This window comes from Maniola jurtina, chromosome 5, assembly GCF_905333055.1.
Source record: "Maniola jurtina chromosome 5, ilManJurt1.1, whole genome shotgun sequence".
NCBI lineage: Eukaryota > Metazoa > Arthropoda > Insecta > Lepidoptera > Nymphalidae > Maniola > Maniola jurtina.
In genome coordinates this window covers 475,171-491,869 of record NC_060033.1, presented here as the reverse complement: position 1 = coordinate 491,869, position 16,699 = coordinate 475,171, and the positions used below count along the sequence as shown (strand labels likewise).

At 35.1% G+C, this 16,699-nt stretch overlaps 1 protein-coding gene and 4 non-coding genes across 6 annotated transcripts in view; 1 reads left to right on the top strand and 4 right to left on the bottom strand.

Moving 5' to 3' along the window:
• Nucleotides 1–16,699, bottom strand: part of LOC123865374 — a 66,980-nt gene that overhangs the window by 10,119 nt on the left and 40,162 nt on the right. For both annotated transcript variants that reach the window (XM_045906371.1, XM_045906372.1), the window contains 13 exons: nt 9,680–9,968; nt 7,022–7,092; nt 6,776–6,873; nt 6,099–6,232; nt 5,416–5,637; nt 4,863–5,006; nt 4,466–4,540; nt 3,930–4,280; nt 3,768–3,806; nt 2,911–3,594; nt 1,694–1,817; nt 1,082–1,190; nt 421–610 (listed from right to left, as the gene is read on the bottom strand). In XM_045906371.1, the coding sequence (XP_045762327.1) occupies nt 421–610; nt 1,082–1,190; nt 1,694–1,817; nt 2,911–3,594; nt 3,768–3,806; nt 3,930–4,280; nt 4,466–4,540; nt 4,863–5,006; nt 5,416–5,637; nt 6,099–6,232; nt 6,776–6,873; nt 7,022–7,092; nt 9,680–9,836 (2,398 nt within the window). In that variant the 5' untranslated portion in view covers nt 9,837–9,968. The remainder of the gene's footprint in view (nt 1–420; nt 611–1,081; nt 1,191–1,693; nt 1,818–2,910; nt 3,595–3,767; nt 3,807–3,929; nt 4,281–4,465; nt 4,541–4,862; nt 5,007–5,415; nt 5,638–6,098; nt 6,233–6,775; nt 6,874–7,021; nt 7,093–9,679; nt 9,969–16,699) is intronic.
• Trnak-cuu lies at nt 6,915–6,987 on the bottom strand. Its single transcript has one exon. It is a non-coding gene; the product is annotated as a tRNA-Lys (tRNA).
• On the bottom strand, nt 7,475–7,547 carry Trnar-ucg. The gene has a single exon. It is a non-coding gene; the product is annotated as a tRNA-Arg (tRNA).
• Trnas-cga lies at nt 8,121–8,202 on the bottom strand. The gene has a single exon. It is a non-coding gene; the product is annotated as a tRNA-Ser (tRNA).
• Nucleotides 16,212–16,283, top strand: Trnae-cuc. Its single transcript has one exon. It is a non-coding gene; the product is annotated as a tRNA-Glu (tRNA).

The window sequence follows — 16,699 nt, the reverse complement described above, 5'->3', positions numbered from 1 at the left end:
ACGGAGATTCTGATGCACAGACAATTTCGGATGTTTAGTCGCAATACATTATGGAGAGCATCAGAACTCAGAAGCGAGAAAAATAATCGATTTGGCGTTCTTGCATGAGTGAACCATCTGTCTTCTGCAAAAATGACGAATGGTCATCTGCCCCGAAAAACGTCACTCAATAATGACGACTACGACTGCTCTACCAAGAGTTACGCAGAAGTCATCATTACAAAAGCATTGGTTATCTAACAAAAGCGACTGACGTAATTCAAAGGATTAGCAAGCTGAAGTGGCAATGGGCAGGTCATGTCGTAGAACCGACGGGGAGAGGGTGGATGAGGAAGGCGGAGGACTGTGTTTGGTGGCGCGCTCTTGGAAAGGCCTATGTCCAGCAGTGGACGCATACTGGCTGTTGATTATTTTGGTTACCGAAGAAGTTGAGTGAAGCGACGCCCCGCTGCGAGCCGTGTCCGTGGTACTTGATCTCGTCGGCGCGGTAGAAGTCCCCCGCGCTGACGCCGGCGGGCGGCGAGTGCAGGTAGTGGCCGTACTCCTGGCCGCGCGCCCAGATCACGTGCATCAGGTCGTCCACGAACGAGTGGTCCGTCGGCTCCTTAGCCTGGAATTGAGGAATTTTTATTGTCACCAAAAGATACCTATGAGAGTCGAAAATAAAATAAAAAGTTCTCACAAGATTATGTAGGTACTTTTTGATTTACATTTTTTAATTTACATGGCGGCCATTTTGAAATTTTGATTATTTATTGGTAAGTATAGCAGCTGTAAAAATACACACTGACTCTATCTATTAATCCTAGGGCCTAAGCCCTACGGCCTTAACAACAAGACTCTATGCATAATCTAAGGGTCTCATTGACTCGGGTACGGAGCCCTAAAAAAAGTATTGCATTGCTGATACGTTGCAAAATTTTATGACAAGCCATTCTAAAAAGTTCAAGTACTCAATATTTTTTTTTAAAACAATGTTCAAATAATACAATGATGTCCAAAAGGCTTTGCTGGAAAACAAACAACTAGTATAACTACTGCCTAAAGAGAAGACCTAAACAACTGCTCTGTGGCAACTCACCTTGATTTTCCTTCGGAACATGATGGTGGTGACTCCGTTTTCTTCGAAACCTGAAGCTGCCGTGATGTCGTCGTGTCCTCCCCAGAACGTGTCCACGCGTGGAGTGGACCTGACAATTTTTGTCAAAGAAACTTCTTTACCGGCAACAAATGCATTAGGTATTATTATGTTACTGTAAAACCTACAATTACGTTAAATCCTAAGATTTTCTAGTAAAAACTGAGCTTACCTCGAAAACACGCAAAAGTCTGAATAAGTAACCAGAATGTTTATACGAGCGCCCCACGCCACGGCCGGCGCCGCCACAAGAAATGCGGCTTAGGTACCTAGTTTTGCGAATTTTACTGTTTATTGGTGTCATTTTCGGGATGCTGACTGTGAAAATAATGGTCATTTTCCAATCCAAGATAGCCAACGGATTTTGCTATTTATATCGGTGACATTTCTGAGGAAAACCTCAGAAAAGGAGTGCAATAGGCTGAATACGAAAATGATATCTTTTTAAACTTTCTATACCTACCACAAAAACTGTAGAAACATTAAACAAACCCACGTTTTTAACGTCAGTTTAGCCATTCGTTAAGATTTTGTGGTGAGAGCGACAATATTTACCTGTCTCTTGTGTAATAGTCGAGCACCCTGTGGTAATTTCCCTTGGCAGTTCCGATCACTATGTCGGTACAGTCCATGGGGTTGAAGTCAAACTTCGGAACGTATTCATGCGAGGGGTAGTAGCCTGTAAAGTCAATACTATAGAAACATCTACTTTAGTAGTTAAATAAATCCTACGGTCAGTTGCACGGTAGTTAGTTAAAGTAAAGTTAAACTTGATCGATAGAAAACAAGAAGAATATTCGGTGGCAAGCCCAGATGCAGGTGGTTACGTGACTTTTAAACTAGTTTTTTATTTGACAATATTATACCTACCCTAAATACAAAAGTTCGAAATATGGTTAAAACTGTAATTAAAATGCACCTATTTAATTAAAATGAATGAGGTACCTAAGTATAACAATCCAATGTTATTATTATAAATGTTTCAGAAAAGTTTAATACATAAGTAATAAGTAAATGTTGACAATGAAGAATGAACTCTGTGAAGAAAAAAGTTAGAATTAAACGATTATTTACATGTTGTGAACAGTTAGGTTGTGTAAAGTCAGTCAAAGAAATGAAAATTATAAGAAAAACACAAAAGACAGAGAAAGGTGAGTAGGAGAAGGTGAGAAGTCGTGGGAAGAAGGAAGGATAAGAGAAAGTCGAAATCTAAATACCGCTGCAAAAGCATGGAAGCAAAGAAAATATGAAGCATTAAACAAAATAAATGTAGTCATTTTAGTAACATAAGGAAAAAAGAAGTATTTTTGATGAATTTTATTTTATAAAACTGATGCTTTTATGATAACAATTAACAATGAATCTTTTATGATTAAAACGATGCTTTTAAAAATATATCGTATATAAATAGATTAATGGTGAAGCTTTTTATTGACATTTAAGAAAACTCACTTTAAATTCTTTTCATAAAAATAAAGCCAATGATGAAGAATGAAAATAATTCAACTAAGCGATAAGTTATTAATTTTAATAAACAAAATATGATTTTCAAATAACGAGACTGTTTAATTTTTAAATAAATTGCTCCATCCAAAAGTTATTAGTATGCAATTGGTGAATTAAAAAATACATTAATTATTCCTTATTATAAAATATAAATGCTACAAAATAACATAAATGGCCATACCAAATTTTATGTAAAATCTAAAAAGTGAAATAGTGAAATAGTTTTTGGTATTACAAACTATGTTATTCGCAAAGCGGTGCTTTACCTGTTTCTTCGGAAAGTCCCTTCACTAGCAGATTCTCATAATCCGCTTCTGCATTAGGTTCAGGTTCAGGGGATGGTTCGGGTTCAGAAGTTGGTTCTGGAGATGGTTCTGGTTCAGAAGTTGGTTCAGGTTTGGGTTCGGGTTCCGGTTCAGGTACAGATTTAGGCTCCGGAGTAGGTTCAGGTTCAGAAATAGGTTTAGGCTCTGATTTAGGTTCAGGGCTAGGTTCGGGTTTTGATTTTGGCTGTGATTCTGAAGTTGGTTTAGGTTCAGAGGTAGGTTCAGGCTCCGATTTAGGTTCAGATGTGGGTTCAGGCTCCGATTTAGGTTCAGATGTGGGTTCAGGCTCAGCTTTAGGTTCAGGACTGGGTTCTGGTTCTGCGCTTGGTTCTGGTTCTGCTTTTGGTTCCGGAGTAGGTTCTGGTTCAGAAGTTGGTTCGGGTTCTGGACTAGGTTCTGGTTTGTCAGTAGGTTCTGGTTCGGATGTAGGTTCTGGGATGGATGTGGGCTTAATTTTGAAATTATCGTTTAACTCAGTCAATTGTTTGGGCTTTGGTTTGAAGGACTTATGCTTAGGCTTTGGTTCTAACTTTGGTTCGACACTTGATTCTGGTTCTGGAGTAGTTTCGGGTTCAGAGGAGGGATTGTCGTTGTCATTTTTTAAAATAGTCGATGTTTCCACATCTGCAAAAATAACAACCATGCAATTGTCTATACATAAGTGTTTTTACAAAGTTAGTTTGAACGTTTAGTTTCTTGTGCATGTGTGTAGCTGACAGCTTTGTGTTTGTTTTAGCACTTGTGTTAAACGAAATTGTGTCTTATATTATATGTAATACGTTTTGAAGAATGCTTACTTGGTTTGTCTTTTTCAGTCGTGGCGCGTTTCTTTCGACCTTTAAAAAAACAATATAAAGTTGGAATTATCAATTTACTCAGATTTATCATCCAAAAATGTTTGACAAATTCTAAATAACTTTAAACTTTTATATAGATACCACCAATATATTTATATCTACCTTTAGAACTCGAAACTTTGTAGGAAACACTTGTTTTAACACTAACATCGTTGCCAAGATTTTTAAAATCAATCCCGTCTAAAGTATGCATCGCTACTCGCTTATTTCTGTTATCATTTTCAGTTATGTTGTCATCGGGTGGATTTGTCGGTTCTGATTTTGGTTCAGGCGTTGGTTCTGGTTCAGCTTTTGGTTCCGGAGTCGGTTCTGGCTCGGCTTTTGGCTCCGGGGTGGGCTGTGGTTCTGCTTTTGGTTCCGGAGTTGGTTCGGGCTCGGCATTTGGTTCTGGAGCCGATTCTGGTTCTGATTTTGGTTCCGGTTCTGGTAACGGTTCGGGAGCTGGCGTGCTAGCTGAAATTTTTAAAAATGTATTAAGGCATCTAAAAAAAGACTAACTTTAAGTTTTATTGTATCATTTTTCATTTAAGTAACAAAATTAAATAAAAAATTCAGTTAAATAAAAATTAAATAAATGAATAAAACAAAAAAGTACTTCATGAATATTTTGGCTATCCGATAAGTTTTAAAATACTCACGCGTATTAATCGGCGGGCCCAACACTGGGAAGTTTTTACATTCCTGCTTCAATCCCTTCGGTCGCCAACCGACAGCTGGAAAATAAATAGGTACGTAATTTTTTACCTTTCATGATAAGCAAATTATTGGTAGCAAAGTATAGCTAGGTATATAGTTGGCGCATCAACGTTTTAGGATGAATCTCTTTTCACTTGACAAGTTTGCAACTTGCAAGTCACTACTATTTCTCTGATGTTTTCTTTCGTCATTAAAACAATTAACGATGGTTTAACTACTTATTAAGGGTACACTTTGCCATAAAACACCTAAAACAACTGTGCTGTTAGAGGTAACTACGTGCCTTGGATCAAATACCGTACGACAGAATAGGTTAACTTTAACAGTGGTAAAAGTTACCGGCATAAGAAGTCCCGTTGACCATCATCACCAGCTCGATCTCCGCGTCCTCCTTCATCACGCGCCAGTACAGCGCGAACTCTTTGGACAACTGCTTCTTGGTGTACGCTGATAGGTTGATGTTCTTGTCCTTCCATGGTGCCTCTGGAATCAACCACATGCAAAATAGTAATATGGAAACCCCGCTTTCGATTACCAAATGCCCGTCATCGTTAACCGATAGACGACCAAGATATGGGTTGCGAAATCTTGCGCTACCGGTAGGTAACGAATAACAATAAAAGTAACAATATTTATACCGGTATTCATACCCCTACATCTATCTCGATGACATGTACAAGCACCTTTGCTTGACGTACACTATTACGTAACGATAAAAATATACCGCCCCACCCGTAAATGTCTTAATTCATATACCGCTACTAATAACGTTGCCTTTTTAACGTAACATTTTTTTTTAGTTTTAACGTTAACTTAGTAACGATAATCATCCTTGACCTTGCAGCCAGTAGTCCATAGATAGTGCATCCACCGCTAATTCAACGCTACTCACTTTTGTTGCAACCTTTCCCGTAGAAGCCGAGCGGGCAGTAGCACAGCCTGCTGGGCAGCTCGGTGGAGTTGGTGTCCAGGCACTTGCCGCGCAGCCCGCAGTCGTTGTCCTCCCCGCACTCGTCCGCGAACTGGCAGCGCGGCCCGCTGTGCATCTTGTGGCACTTGCAGCGGCCCAGGATGTGGAAACCTCTGCCTGAACACGTCTCGTGGTAGTTTTTGCCTGGAACATTAACATTTCCATATATGAGAAATACTTAGATAAAGTATAATACCTATATGTATTTTCGGTCTGGTGGAAGGCTACAGCCGTGGCTAACTACCAATCTACCGTCAAAGCCGTGGCGGTAAACGATTTAGTGTTCCAATACAATGCCGTGTAGAAACCGATAACAAAAACACCCCTTCCAAGTTAGTCTGCAACCATCATAGACTGCATCATAGTGCTTCCCAGGTGCGATCGCAGTCAAGGATTAAGTGGAATTTAAAAAATACTTAGTCTTAAATTTCTAGTTATAATTAGTGCTGAGCCGACTATGTGTATAGCAATAGAACAGATTGTCGAATCCAAACAATTCATCATATAATTAGGTGATCGTGGGAATAGATAGATGAAGTTACTAGGCACACTTCATCCTGCTGAGCGCTGGAACGGTACTAATCACCGGTAACAGTGATACTTACGCGTGACAATATCGATGTCCGCGCACGACCAGAACCTGTAGTTGGCGCCCCACTCGCCCGCCTCGCGCTGCAGTTGCAGCGTGCAGTTGTCGCAGGTGAAGTCACTGGGCAGACGCACTTCATACTGCTGAGCGCTGGAACGGTACAAACCACCGGTATAATATTATATTCACCGGTATAAACCATTGGTTGTCTAACAAACAAAAGTTGTAACACTGGTTTCTTGTTTTAATTTATGAACATAGAGTTAGCGTAGCGTAAAGAGACGTTCAATGCACTTTTTCTGTGATTAGAACTCCAATGTCCCATCACAGATTCTTTTTTGTGGTCATTTTTTTTAAGGCTGCAATCAGACCTGCTGGCAAGTAATGATGGAGCGCGCTTGCCTAGAAGTTTAAATCTTCTTTTTATTCCACCATAACTTCTACGAGGAATCTTTACATCAAGCAACACTGGCTATAAAAAAAAATTGAAAAAGAAATCCGTCATGTAATCCATTTTCGTATGTGAAAAAGCTGTGAAAAAGTATTTTCAGATCGTTTTTTTGGAAGAGCAGTCGTGTTTTCTTTTTATTATGACTTATACTATGGTTAGTAAAAAAAAATCACCTGAACCGTAGGCAATAATTCTATATCGATGTGTGATCCGATAAAAATAACTATTTAAAAAAAACTTACGTAGGATCATCTCTGACGAACTCCGAACCTCCCGCCCTCGGCGTTAAGTCCAAAAGAGGCCTTTCTAAATAGTCCAGTATCCTTAAGCTAAATCCACCCTAAAACAATACAAAAATAATAAAATAAAAAAAAAATATTGCGCCCAACGTGGGGCTCGAACCCACGACCCTGAGATTAAGAGTCTCATGCTCTACCGACTGAGCTAGCCGGGCTTATCAACTACGTTTGAAATATTAAATCACTTACTCGGTGTGCGTACGCTAAGTGCCAATGTACTATAAATGATGAACCTGCTAAAAATGACGTCCTTATTGAACCTGAAACCAAATAAAAACAATAAACAAAATTATATTGAAAACAAAAAAAAATTAAAATATACCATTGGATTTTCAAAATATTTTATTATAGTACCCTAGAATTGGACACAATGAGGAATTTAACGCCATCTATCGTCGAGTAGCGAGAAATCAGTTTCAAATTACTACCGATAGATTAGATAGAGATATTTTTAAAAGAAAAACAAAAATTTAAATTAAGTAAATAAATTGTTTTGAATAGAGTAAAGAAGACTTTTCTATTTATATAATTCAAGAAGTATCATTTAAAATAGCACTGTAAAGGTAGATCAATCTATTCTCGGTCTATTCTACTCACGAGTCACGACCCAAAAACGCTAAGATATCAAAAGTTCTAAAAGTTCGACCGTGACAGGACTCGAAGCTGCAATCTTCGGATCCGAAGTCCGACGCCTTATCCATTAGGCCACACGGTCACGTGACGTAATATGATCAAACGATATTTAGACTCCATGGAATGCGTCCTATTCAGGGTTCCGTATCAAAATAGTGGAAAGGGATCACAATCCTCAGCAATGAGGAATATAAAATACAATGCGCAGAGAGAGTGATGCCAAAATGAAATAAAAGGGACGCGACGCTTAGAAAGATCCGCGTGGATAATAGGTTTTTTAAAAAAATCCCGCGGGAACTCTTTAGATTTCCAGGATAGAAAGTAAACTATGTGTTCAAATTCAGGGTAAGTATAAACTATTTCCATTCCCAGTCGGTTCAATGTGTCGTGAAAGAGTAACAAACATCCGAACTAACAAATTTTGTAATATTTTTACAGTTACAATTAGAAAATATAATAGCACCCAAGGATAATGTAGGTAACTAACTGAAACTGATCAATGAAAAAAAAATTCATAATTGGATCACTGCATAACCTTTATAATGTCAGTATAGATTCAGTGATTGTTTTCTGTAAATAAGAAATACTTAGTAACATTTTTCTAACTAAAAATGTTCTAAAATAAATAATAGAAGAAAAAAACTCAAAATGGTTCCGCAGCCGGTAGGATTCGAACCTACGCTCCCAGAGGGAATCTGATTTCGAGTCAGACGCCTTAACCACTCGGCCACGACTGCTTACGTAACGGAGCTGAAATACCTGTACGATAATTTTTGACCCTTTAGGTCAATTTAATTAAGGGCAAGTTATTAAAATTTTTTTCCACAGTTTTCTCTCGAGCATCAAAAGTTATATGAATTAGATAAATGCTTTGGCAATCGAAATTAATTAAAAAATTACATCATATTAATAACGAATCCAAATCTATCTACAAAATTTTTAAATATTTATTTCATGTACCTAAGCATACTTATCGCTTTTATGATATAAGTATTACATAATATTTTAAGTAAGTATAACACTTGAAACCCTAACAACGCACCACTGGTTCGAAAAAGTTCGATTTTTCGCATAAGAACCGTATTATTAGTAGGTAGCCTATTATTTACTAGCCTACCTAATTATTATAACATATTTTTTAATTTAATCTACCATTTCCCTAATCTTAGTCTAAATTCTAAAGTCTCTAATAATTATAGTTGGTCGATGCAATGGATTTTAGGTAAGAAAACCACAATATTACAAATTACAGTAGATTAAATTTGCATCAACGCCATTATGTCAACTTTAGGAAATCGTATTCATAATCATAACACAACAGTAAAATTGGTCCAGTCATTGCATTCAACGCGACCTGTTGCCTAGATTGCACGGTCATTATAGTGCCAACGTTACGACCTTAGCCTAGGTCATCGGCCTGACCGAATCTGACTCACTCTAGTCACTTGTCACGAACGAGAAAAGAATGTAAAAACGTTATTGTGGCTTATAACTCTGTAATTTTCAAGAAATTTAGGCCTGCCTAGTTATACAGAAACATTTTCTGACTTCGATTAAATTACTAGATGATCTACTTTCTCCTTTCCCGTGGTTTTTTTTTAAATCCTTGGGGAACTCTTTGATTTTGTGGTACGAAAAGCCATATCACTCTCCAGGTTTTTAATCAAAAAATTATGTTAATCTGATGCTCATGTGAAATGATGAAATTGTGTCAATCTGATGCTCTGTTTTGACTTAATTGCAGGACAAACCAACCAACAAACTTACTTTCACATTTATAATATGGGTACTGGTACTGGGTAGTGACAGTTATGCAGTCATAAATAAGCATAACACAACATCGACACAATTCGATTGTCTGTCTATAAAGATGCACTATGATAAAGTGACGCCTTGAATCACTATGCGACATTCGGATGACTTAAATAGTCATACTTTTGACGTTCACACTTCACACTAGTGACTAGTCGCCTATTAAGTCAGTCTATAGTGCGGACGGCTTCATAGATTACTAGATCCGAAATAATTCCGCAAGTTAAATATCATAAACTAGTAAGTATACCTAAGTTATGACAGATTATAGTGTGGATATCTTCTTAGATTACTAGATCTGAATTATTTCCATAAATTAAATGGTATTAACTTAGTAGGGCTAAGTTTTCTGTTAACTGTAGCAAAACTTAGCTGCTTAGTAAATATTGCAAAACTACACACCTTTAGGCATCCCACATGGAGGCTTCGTTCTGGAATTATCCAGAAAGTCCAGATCATATTTTCTAGCTGGAGGGTACGTTAATGCCACATGCCCACCCACACACACAAACACCGCACTAAACGCACACACAAAACTCACTCCTAGCGCCATCTTCATTATGGTCACTTTGTTATCACAACATTTCACTTTTATGTTAATTCTCCCCTTATGGTCTTTCACCTTAACTTTTACGAAATCGTCTTCTTCACGACATCTTTGCGTTTCTTTTGACTACGGCAGCATTTGACTCTGTAACAATAAAAAAATATAATGTTAAAAATGTAATTTAAAAAAAATAGCAAATTCAAGACCAGAAATTTTAATCTAGACCTTTGACATCTAATTATATACCTATCAACTAGGAAGTTTATTTAACAGCGGGAAGTGGAAACTATACTGTACGATATAAGTACGATATGCCTACCTACTGTTCTGAGGATATAATAAGGAAATCGGTACAGACATAATATTTACAAAACCCGTCAATTACCTCGTGCAACGAGCAACAGTATTGATCTCATTTTCTTTGTTGGCACATAATGGCTGCTTGTTTGTTGCAGTGATTGCAGTGTATTGGAATTACTCTTATTATTGTCTTTTACTTTCTATAGAGATTGCTAGCTATAAAACACTTTCACGCGTCTTGTATCTTCCATTGATGTGGCAAAAAATTGAATTGCTGGTGATCAATTTTAATACATTGTTAAAATTTACGTTCTTCTTAAGAAGGTGGGTTAACCCACTAAAATTGCATACATAAATACTTTCAGGTTTTTGTCTATATGTTCATTGTTCAATTTATAATTCATTAATTTCATTTAATTTTAGTGTTAAAATCAGGAATTAGCAAAATTGAAATTTCCAAAAAAACAGGAAAATTTTGATTAAGAACATAATATATTCGAAAGGCATTGTCAAATAGAAGTTTGAAGCGACGAAAGTTATGTAGATACCTTGCGACATTTATTATGGAGTTGATTTCTAAATATAATCAATTTTGCGAAGAAGTAACGTCTTTATTTTTCAAAAAAAAATGATTCTATTTACATTTTTACCGATCCAAATAAATTAAACAGGGTTTGGAAATATAAACTGTACTCCGATGAGCAAATATCGATTCCATTTTTGCTTCATGGATTGAATATCATTCAAAAAATATAGCTCGACAAGCAAAAAGCAAAATATCCTGCACTTAACTACTTCAGAGCTAGAGATTTCAATAACCTTTTATAAAGTTCTGAACAAGTAATGGTAATTTTTACATTGTGCAATTACTCATACGGCCAACGTATCCGACAGTGATAATCACACCCGTGTGTATTGCAAATATAATTTTTCTCAGGGTTTGTAATTTGTATAGGTTCTTAAAATTAATATTCTTTTACGATGTAAACATTGCCTTGAAAATAAATTGAAGCAATTGAATGTGTATAGAATATGCATGCATGCATAATATGTGAATATGATGAAGAATGCATAGAATAATTACCTACTTAATAATTTGTACATGATGATACAATATTTTAACAAGGTGAAAAAAATGGTGGTGGCTTAATAAATTTGTCACGCCATGGTTGACAATTTGGGCAAAATAAATTTAAAATTATCTATGCCAATAAATAAAATTTTATGTTGATTTTACAGTTCTGTACCTAATAGTCCGGTTGCGATTAATCAATTATTTTAAATTGTCAAATAAATTATTTTATAAAAATGAAAGAGTGGCTTGAAAGTGCTTGAATCTTATGTTCTATAAATAAATAAAGGTTTGATAGGTATAACGTAACTATAATTTTCTGTAGTGTAGTAGTTATAATGAAGGTCGTTTATCCGGCCGTCCGTCCGTCACACTTCACGGTCACTCTCTACCAGCTCTAGTTTACTTTCACTGAAGACTAGATCTCGTGCTCATTAATATTTCATTTTGCTTTATTTATATAATGTCTTTAATTATTACCACTTATCTAATATGTTAAATAACGTATTTTGCATTCTGGTTCATTTAAAATTCAAAATTTCGTAGAAATGTTTAATGTACCATGGTATGATGGTAAGTGGGTATATAAGCTACAATAAATAACACTGTTACATTTCAAACTTCCTTATTGGACTTCTTATAATATGTACTTGACTAAATACGTATTTCCGTGTGTTTAAATGCTCTAAGTAGGTATATATATTATGTATAAACATAGAATAATTTTTTATTGAATTATTCTTTTTTATTGAGCTTATGAACAAAATTGTTTCTGTAATATTTCTACAATTCACTCTTATATGTCAAGAGGTAATAAAATTAGATTGGAGTTTTTAATTATTATTGTAGCACTATTCTATCTTATTAGGTACTAAGTACCTTACCAATTGAACTATAATCTAGTCTTTTTTGGTTAATTAGTCATTTTAACGTAAACTCGTAAATTATCTTATATAATTACCTAGTTATAAAGAATTTACTAATAACGCATCTTAGTCTCCCAAGCCCTTTTTTTCCAAATGGGCACTACCGTACACTTATTCATAACCATCGATGTATATTCATAACCTTTTCTTGATTTTAACTAGTTATTGACGTAATTATGATAATTAACTATGTACGTAAACTTAAAATTAAACCTATGCGGGTTCCAAAAATATGCGCTGTTCTGAGAAAAGCCGACGGCAAACTCAACGCGAATAATAATTTATGTAATGACAACTAGTTGGGAGGACCTATCACCTTAGCAGGCCTAAGTTACAGTAACATCACTATTCGCATTCCGGATGGCAATCATCTTGCAGATAGGCATTTGATGCAATTCATTCTCAAAGGTTTCAACATTACATAATACTTCGCACTACTTGCTCCGTTACGCTCACGACCAATTTTACGATCAACGAACACGTAGAGCATAAAATTATTTCACCGCTATAATTTATCAAACAAAATAAAACAGAACTAGTATTTAATTTTTAATTATCTGAGTAGCGCCTAACTACTTTCTAATTTATGTAAAAACAAACACAAACTACATAATATTATTTATTTGCCAGTCATAAATCAGACTGTAATAAGTGTTAGCGATATTGCCTTTGTCTAGTGTTGAATTTAAAAAAATAAAAGACAATTAGGGAGATGGGAAAATGGTGGCAAGAAAAGCGGTTGATTATTGATTCGAAGCAGAAAAGATTGGAATTTATTAATATGTTTTCAAGAAGTTAGTAGTTTAGAATTAAAGTTAAAGTTTATCATGCATTGTATAGCGATGGAATAAAGTCATTTCTTATGAGTTGAGGATATTTTTATTATAAGGAATTGGGCAGGTAGGTACCTTCCTACCCGGACAGTAAATAAAGTTACGATCATGTGAACGATAATGTATTCTATATTCGGACCGCGTAGAGTGGAAAGTGGTAAAATGACCACCTACGAATATTTATCGTCTTTACCAACTTTGGTGGTCAGTTCTTGTTAATAATAGTTTTTATTTCATTTTTATAGCACATGTTATAGTCAAGATGCAAATTTTGAAAAATTGCAGGTTCAATGATTCAGATTATTTGAAAAAGTTTAAATTTTGATTATAAAAAGTCTCTGTTGATGATTATAAAATAAATATTGGTGAACATGTCGCGATTTGTAATAAACTCTGTAAAATATTAAGTTCAACATGTATTTAAGTAAGTAAATATGAATCTGTACAAATAAACAATAAAATAGATAAATCTTCAAAAAGTCGTATTCGAGCACTCGGTACTCAATACTCATATTAAGCAACATTCAAGATGTAGCTATTAGAATTGTTTGCTGAAATCTCCACATACCTATTTACATAACTATTTCGACATAGGTAGGCATAATGTGCCTTGTAAATATTGCAGTCATATTATCGTTAACGACATACGTTCAGATGAAATGTGAAGATGAAGATAATTCCCTACAATACGAGTGAAGTGTCTTATGTCACCGGAAAAGACGATAATAGGGAATTTCAATATTTTAATGCTATTGAATTACATACAATATTAGGCATATCTCAATGGAATTAAATAGTAATTATTGACAAGTAAACAAGTAAGTTGATATGATTGTTACATTTCTATGAAATGTAAAAATCTTCACAAGCTGAGAAGGCCTTAACTAAAACTGAATAATGCAAATAAGTAACATTAAAGATGATACTCACGATAGTTTAAACGTTAAAATAAAACATTAAAGACGATATCATTATAATAACGATACTAATAAAACAGGCCTATATTAAAAAAAAGCTATTCCAATGCCGTTTGAATCTTGATAGGTAGGTACCTACTTATACAAAGTTGACCAACAACATCGGAATTAGTAATCTTTGAGCCATTTTAAGCAATCAATTGAAAATGTGGTCCCATCTATATGGTACCTACCTTAACACTCCACACTCATTTATGTAGAGTCTACGATAGGTATCGAAATATATTAAAAGCTTTTTATATATGAGTATTCCTGACTGATGTCAGGAAGGCACAGTTCACATTAGAAGGTCTAGATAACTTAAGATTCTGCATGTTTGGTCTCTAAATAACGTAAATCCCCACAATTTTTTTAAAAACGCTACATAGACAAAGCTGCAGGTAAAATTCAGTATTATAAAAATATAATTAAGAAGTCGATGGCGTATCATTGGATCGATGAGAGATCATTTCACAATAGACGTCAACATTGAGCATGTAACAGGCAGTATGTAGAATCGAGATTTTTCTTAGTTCTCACTTCTTATACTGTAAAGACTAAAGACGCTCCGTGTAGGGATGCAGCAAGAATAGTAAAAGTTCATAATTACATTATAATTACTTCAAAATTACATAAGAACCTACCTACAGTATTAGGCTGCAGAGGTCATTTTATACAGAAACATTCCTGCACAATTCAGAGCAAGGTTGATGTCGTTTTCCCATGTGTTTTGTGTTTTGTTAATTCAAAATGGCGGGAAAACAATAACGAAATAGTTTCCCGCCAGTTTTTCTGATGTTGCACTTCATTGCGCGATGTAATTTTAATTTTAATTGTGAAACTTGGAGTTAATACAAGGCTGCCATAGGTGTCTGTTTCTATTTAATATGAGTGAACTAATTGGTCTTCGAAAAGCCTGTCCAATGCTCGTGAATTGATCATTGGTTCAATAGGGTATTTTACTCTTTTTTGAAAAGTGTCTCAATTTAATCCTAAGGTGATAATTTACCACTAGAATTTTTTTTTAAATTTTATTCAATCGATAAGTACCAAAAAGATGCATTTAAATTTTGCATTTTAAATTTTCGCGCGCAAGTTGACGAAAACGGTAATGCCATGTTATGACGTCATCGGTATAGTAAACTAAACTCACAGAGTAGGCAGGAACAAATGTTCGTGCCGATTTTCTAATGTCACTTGTCAGTCAAGCCAAATTGGGTTCCATTTTACGCATACAGTATAGAAAACTGTCTATGGTTCCCTTGTTCCCCATACATTAGGCTAAAAATATCGTTCCATAACACGCTTGTTGATGAAAAATAAATGACTAATGTAAAGAAAAAAAACCATATGCCTCACGCAAAGATGAAAAGTATTTTTAGATTGGGGAGCCCAAACTATTTAATCCATGTATCAGTAATCCCAAATTCGTGCAGTTCGATTCTTAGGCCTTTTGTACTGTGGTCATGCAATTAGAAAGGGAAGGATTTACTGACATGATGACGTAGTAATATGGCGGGTACATAGGCGGCTAGCGGTTCGCATAATTTTTGCACAGATAAAAAAAAGTGAAAATTTCGAATTAAAATATAAAATTTATTTTATAATTTTGTGAACTGATACTTACACTTCCCGTTTTCTTATTGCCTAAACTATCGTAAATAAATATTTTTAGATCATTTCTCACTAGGTGTAAAATACCCTATTGTCGAAATAAGAGTGCTAATTGTACCTGATACAGATACATTCTGCTAAGGTATCCTTCTATCAATATTCTAGTATTATGTTAATCCAAAATTGTCTGTTCGTTTGTCTTTACCTCTGATACGTAAGTCAACATTTGATAACAAACTACAATTACTACATCTTTAATCAAATGCCGTACATACTCGTATGCATGCTTACATACTTAATGCAGCTTTATATGTATAGTATAATGTTATTCCCTTCGCGTACTTACTAAGTACTAACATCTGTGTACATGTTATTATTGCCATAACATCAGATTGTGGTTTGCGGTTAGCAAATAGAAATACGGAAATATTATTATGTCTAAAGTAACAGCACTTTTGCTTTTAAAGTACTAAGAAACAAGTTTCTACAAAATACCATAATCCACATAGATATTCCTGTATTTTGATTCAATAAATTTGCTAATTCCTAAAAAGCTTTGAATAAGAAACTTTAAAATTACTTTAAACTAAATCGAAAAATATTTTCCAAGAAGGAACTGCGCCTTAATTTTAGATTCGCTACTAACAATAAGTTATCTAATATATTATTTTAGCACTAGCATTATATCCGATATGGTCTAGTGGCTAGGATACCTGGCTCTCACCCAGGAGGCTCGGGTTCGATTCCCGGTATCGGAAGTTTACTTTTTTTTTACTTTTTAATTTTTCGTATTTTTTCAATAGTTTATTATTCTGAATAGTTTTATAACTATCAATCAAACTAAAAACAGCTCTACTTTTAAAAGTTTATCTTTCAAGCCATGCATAAAGCAACCTTATTTTCAGCACATTAATGTTCAAAATGGTCTGTGATGAGTCTGTGTATTATACCTTATAATAACCGCGATTACATAATGCCATCTGTTAGCGAGTAGCGGCAGTTAATTGCGGGGATGTTATCGGAAGCGCATCGGGGTTTGAGGAACGCAACGAGTGTACCGTTTTTCGTAATATCTAGTCCAAGAGACCACTGCAAAAATTACCATTCCCACATTACTATTTCAGCAATTTCATCAATGATTCTCCTTTGACTGCTGATTTGGTAAATAGCCATC